Source organism: Malania oleifera, chromosome 8, assembly GCF_029873635.1.
Source record: "Malania oleifera isolate guangnan ecotype guangnan chromosome 8, ASM2987363v1, whole genome shotgun sequence".
Taxonomy (NCBI): domain Eukaryota; kingdom Viridiplantae; phylum Streptophyta; class Magnoliopsida; order Santalales; family Ximeniaceae; genus Malania; species Malania oleifera.
This window is the reverse complement of record NC_080424.1, coordinates 66,471,766-66,477,765: the sequence shown is the minus strand read 5'-3', so window position 1 is coordinate 66,477,765 and position 6,000 is coordinate 66,471,766. Positions and strand designations below refer to the sequence as shown.

Below are 6,000 nucleotides of genomic sequence, written 5' to 3'. Positions count from 1 at the left end.
TCAGACTTTGAAGACACAGATTTGGAATTAGAATCAACAGCAACTCAGTAGTGAAAGCAAGACGTGAACAAAAGAGATTTAGAGCACTTTGGGAATTCTTGATTGCTGAGAAATTTTCTTGGTATTTAAAAATCTTGTTTTAGGGGCTATTTATAGATGTTTAAAAGTTAATACCTTGTCCCCAAGTTTTCTTGGAGTATGTACCAAGTTTTCAAAGAGAGTAGTGCCCAAGAAACCAAATTAAAAAAATTTCCCGTTGGAATTTTAAACATACTGTTCGAGTGGCAATTGCCTGCCACGATCTAGTAGTCGCCTACCATAGTTCAAACTTGAAACTCAGAAGGTAGGCAGTCACCTACCAAAGCACAAGCAGGTGCATGGCTTGACCACCCAGGCCCCTGGCAGGTTCCTTGATGTCGCCTAGGACCTTACTGTTTGCCATATTTTAAATTCTAAAATGAGCAGTCACCTGCTTGAATTGGGTAGTCGCTTAGATCCCAAAAAACTAAATTTAACTTTGAAAACTTCTTCTCATTTGAGACCTTTATTATTTTAATTTAAGAAAACATATTTTAAGTTTTTCAAAAATTGGTTTCTTAGTTTCTTGTTCTTAATAAGCTTCAATTCAATTTATATTGAGCTTTATATGAAGTACTTACATAAAGACTTTCTTAAGACTCTAAACCCTTGAGCTTCTTAAGTCTTCACGAAAGTCCTTGCCTTGAGTTCTTTCCTTGATCATTAAGCATTCTTTGAGCTTTTAATACTCTTTCATTCTTCAAGCTTTTATAGAATATGCCCATCTTGAGCTTTTATCATTGAGTTTAGCTTTGAAACACTTGAGCTTTCTATTATCTGCTTCCTGCAATAGTTCAACTTGAAACCATATCAATTTTATCTTGATTTTTTATCATCAAAATAAGAATTGTGAGCCTTGTTAGGCCAACACTACCTACGTCCCCACCTTAAGCCAGCAACTTAAGTATTCTGAAATTAGGATAGCTTTCCCAAGGGGGGGGGGGGAGGTGAATTGGTTTGTTTTAATATTTTGACCTCTTTTGACAACTTGCTTGTTTTAATACAACGACGAGAAAAATAAATGAATCAACTAATAACCACAACCAAAACCACACCACAAGATACTGAAATTTAAACACACAAACCAATTAACCGAAGTATTCAAACAAACATGCAAATTTTGTTAAGCCTTTTGTCAGCTTCCTTGTAGATGTTTGCAACCTGCTTTGGATGAAATCTTTGTTTGTGCTTCTCTTGATTAAGATTTTCTCAAATTAACCAACGTACTCCCTTTTGAGTTTCCGCAAATGGTTCATCAAAATATACTTTCTAAATATCAAGAGTCTTCCTTTAGTTTTAATTTCAAGCCTTGCTACCTACACTTTAGTATTCACAAGAATATGTTGTGCTGAAAATAATGAGTAAGGAAGAGAGAGAGACACAAAGATTTTACGAGGTTCGGCTTTAACACAGCCTATGTCCTCGCCCTTGGCAAATTACCGAAGGGTTCCACTATCGCAGTTCCTTTACCGGGCGGAACAACACCGATTACAACACTCCTTTGTTACAGCTAGAGTCCGTCTTCTCCAAACGATGTACTCTCGTTCGGTCAATGATCCAACAACCTGGAACTGTCCAAAATCTACAAGAGAAACAATAAGAGGATTGTGTACAAAGAATGCTCACACAAAGAGCAAGTTAGTACAATTCAAATCTATGTACTTCAAAATGTAAATATCAAGAATGAAATACACTTTTGAAGCTTAAGAATAGATTTCACCAAACTCCCTTTTCTCCAGATGAGAAATCAACAAGTATAACTCAGGGATTGATGATCAACGATCTCAAAACATCAGCACTTTCAGTTTGCAAAAGATGAGCAAGTTGAGATTTTGAGAGCAAGAGAGCTTATGGCTTATTTTTCAATACTTGATGTATTTTGATTTGGAAAACCATGCATTTATAGGCATTCAAACGAGTTTCCTTGTTGCTCAAGTTTACTTAGAGTATTTCCCAAGTTTTTAGAAAGATTGGAGCCTAAGCAACTAATATTTAAAAAATAAAATTTTGAAATTTTTTTGCTCATTGACAGTGTTCAAACGACTGAACACTCGACTTCATTCATATGAAGTTCCTAAGCCTTTTGAAAAAAAAACTAAATACAGGGTCAGATGACCGAAGTCAGGGGTCAGACGACCGAAGAGTTGAGTTCATACAACCGAGGTCAAGGGTCAGTCATCTGAGGTGCTTCTGCTAGTTTTTGTTTCTCACCAAAAAATCTTCAAATGATTGAGCTTATTCTTCACACGTCTGAAGTAATTTTTCAGTCAACCGACCTTGAAGTTCAGTCTTCTGAAGTTGTCACTTTAGGCTTCTGAACAGAACTTCAGTCTTTTGAACATATTGCTTTCTGAATTTTGACTTTCAATAAGAAAAATGGTTTGCTTTCTTTCTTTTATTCTTTATAAAACTTATTTTGGGGTTTTTTTTTTTTAAATAGGTCTCTAAGTCCATATAATTTCCCTAAAAAACTTCAAAAGATATTTCAATAGATATTTTGACTTTGAAGTACTTACATTGGTTTTCCTAAAACCTTATATGCTAAGCTTGAGATCATCCACTTTCTTTTTGGTTTGAAATCCCTTGGATGTTTGCTTGAGCTAGTTTTAGCTTCCCATGCTTTGATCAGTATTGTGCTGTTTTAAGCTTCTTTTTGGATCATTTGTTAGTTTATCTAACTTGATGGTCCACAATGATCCTTGTTTTCCTGAAAGACCAAAACTCAACCATTTCAAGTTAAAATGTCCTTTATTTGTTATCACCAAACCTGATTGAAAAACCTAGTTAGGCCAACAATCTCCCCCTTTTTGATGATGACAAACAAGGAGCAAAGATAAGAGTTTCTTTGAAAAATACTCCCCCTTACTATAAGCATCGATAAAAAATAAATAAACATGACATATTATCCAAGCATGTCAATATAAGTCTCCAAGCATGTCAATATAAGTATTTGCAAGTTCATATGTCCATATACTGAATTTGTTAGTTTCATTGCTCATATTTCATTTCACATGTCCTATCTAGGCATGTCAATATAAGTCTTTGCAAGTAGTTTTTTTTTTCTTTGCTAATAACACTTCTCCCCCTTTGTCATTATTAAAAAAGAACAAGTAATAAGTAATAGGAAAGTTATTTTTATAACCATTGAGGAAGTGTTTACATAACGAGGTGTGACAACCAAAAATTTTCATCGAGAGATGTTACAAAAAAAAGAGTCAAAGTACCAATACTGCAAACAATACACTGTAAACTAACTACAACTTTGAGCTAGGTGCTAATTTTATATATTGTGTTACATTCAAAAAGTTTCATAGTAACTAGTAATCTATGCTAGATGTTTCCTAATGATCCTGTCTTTCTCCATTAGAGCCGTCTTTTTGTCCTTCTTCTTCTTCTTCATCTTGGCCTCCTTCTTCTTCAGAGCCTGCTTCTTCTTCCTGGTCGCCTTCTTCTGCAGAACCTTCTTCATTGTCGTCAGTTTCTTCATCAGAACCATCATCTTCATTTTGAGGGGTGGAGCTAATATCCATGGGATCACCTCCCCTAGAAGATCTAGTATGATACTTCTCAATGTGAGTGATGTGCTGATCAAGGGATGTAACTTTTCCTTTAATATTTTGAAGCCTAGTGCACACTTCAAATGAAAAACTAAAGAAGTCCTTTTGAAATGATAAAAACCATGAAGGTGCATCATGAGAGGATCATAGATACTGTGTGGGAGAAGAATGAGCTGCTGCTGAGGCTGAGGCTGAGGTTGAGGCTACAGGTGCTCATTGAATTCTACTTGATTTCAAATACCAACCCGAGCTACCTTTGTCATACCCCATTTTTTTTAGAGAGGTCACATTAAAAAGATCATAGCGGGTATTGTTTTGAAGAATTTAGAACTATTGGAGACATGAAGGTGGGCAAAAAGAAGAGTAAGGACACCTCCATAGGGAAGAACAACTCGGGAGGACTCTAGTTTTGGCCCACATCCATTTGATAATTAACCTGGCCAAATCTAGTTTCTTCCCTTTGAGAAGACACCAAAGAACAAAGCACTCAATATAGGAAAGGTGGTCAAACGAACCTTGTTTGGGTAGGATGTTATTTGCAACAATTTTGTGTAAAATTTGGGCTTTTAAACTTAGTTGTTTGTACAAAGGAGGATGCCCAAAATATATAGGTTTGCTTTCCATGATCAATGGGAGGAAAGTTTCAGGGGTAAACCCTTGTTCTAGAATCTAGGATTGAGCAAACATAGGACAATCAAATTCGCCTCGAGTAATTCTGAAAATATGAGACAAAATTTCAGAATTTAACAAAATTTTCTTCACTTTTTACTTCAGAAGAAAAAAATCCCATTTTTATACGTCATATTGGCATAAAATATTTTGATAAGATAAGGGAAAATTCCTTTTGGTTGCTGGGTAACAAAATCAAACCATCCTATTGTTTTAAATAAAGGAAGGATATCTGGGAATTCAACATTTAAGAACGAGACATCCAATACTTTACCTAGAATGGGGTCTATGGTGTCGAGGGAAGCATGGTAATGAAGCTTAGCTTGGGGAGCAACAAGCCATTTGTCAAGATTTTGTTCATCCCTCCCAGACGAAGAGCCACGATTGGATGTTTTCTTAATACGAGGCATATTCGATGAAGAAACCTGATTGCAGAAACCCTAGATTTCATGGAATGAACCTTAGAAGAGAGAATCAAGCTTCGGATTGAGTGATTTCTGGGTGAGGATAAGGAGAAATAGAGAGAAATAGGTTCGGACGAGTAGAACAACGAACTTCAGAAAGCTGAAATTAGGGTTTTAAGATGATTGTTATATTTAAATCTTGCAACTTTAGATGACTGAGGATTATCTTCAGTTGTATGAAGATTTTTAGATCTGGAATTTGAAGAGTCAGTAGCCTCCCAGTCGTCTGAAGTTCCAGGTTCAGTCATCTGAACCTGTTTGCTATAGTGTTAAGTCGTCTGAAGTTTTTAGTTTAGACGATCGAAGATTAGAAAAATTTTGTAATTTCTTTTCTAACACACTTCTCTGCTATGAATTAACCCAAGTTCTCTCCTAATAATTATAAATCTTTCTTCACTTAAGGGTTTTGTAAATATGTCTGCCCATTGGTCATTTGTATTAATGAACTCAAGTATTATATCCTCTTTTTGGACATGATCTCTTAAAAAATGATGTCTTATGTCTATATGTTTTGTTCTTGAGTGTGAAATTGGATTTTTGGATATATTTATAGCATTGGTGTTATCACATTTTGTTGGTATTGTATTATAATCTAGATTAAAGTCTTTTAATTGTTGTTTCATGTATAGAATTTGAGCACAACAACTTTCGGCTGCTAATATTTAGCTTCGGTGGTTGATAAGGCTATGGAGTTTTGTTTCTTTGAGAACCATGATACTAAGGATAGTCCTAGGAAGTGACATGTGCCACTTGTACTCTTTCTATCAATCTTACATCCAGCACAATCAGCATCAGAATAGCTTATCATATCAAAATCAATATCATTTGGATACCATAAACCTAGATCAAGTGTTCCTAGCAAGTACCTAAGTATCCTCTTAATGGCTATTAGATGTGATTCCTTAGGTGCTGATTGAAACCAAGCACACATACATACACTAAACATAATATCGGGTCTACTAGCAGTTAGATATAGTAAACTACCAATTATTCCTCTATAGTGTTTTATGTCTACTTGTTTTCTTTTTTCATCTCTATCAAGGCTTGTTGATGTACTCATAGGGGTTCCTATGGGTTTACTTTGTTCCATATCAAACTTTTTAAGCATATATTTAATGTATTTAGTTTGATTTATAAATGTCCCATTTTTTGCTTGTTTAATTTGTAATCCTAGAAAATAATTTAACTCCCCCATCATACTCATTTCAAATTCTTTTTGCATACATGTGGCA

General features: G+C 35.0%; 1 protein-coding gene across 1 annotated transcript; it reads right to left on the bottom strand.

The window, feature by feature from the left end:
* Positions 1–3,419: 3,419 nt before the first annotated feature.
* On the bottom strand, positions 3,420–4,714 carry LOC131162713 (uncharacterized). The gene is made up of 2 exons (XM_058119317.1): positions 4,579–4,714; positions 3,420–3,712 (listed from the first exon to the last, which is right to left on the bottom strand). The coding sequence occupies exons 1-2, from the start codon at positions 4,712–4,714 to the stop codon at positions 3,420–3,422; spliced, it is 429 nt and encodes a 142-aa protein (XP_057975300.1).
* Between the last annotated feature and the right edge of the window lie 1,286 nt (positions 4,715–6,000).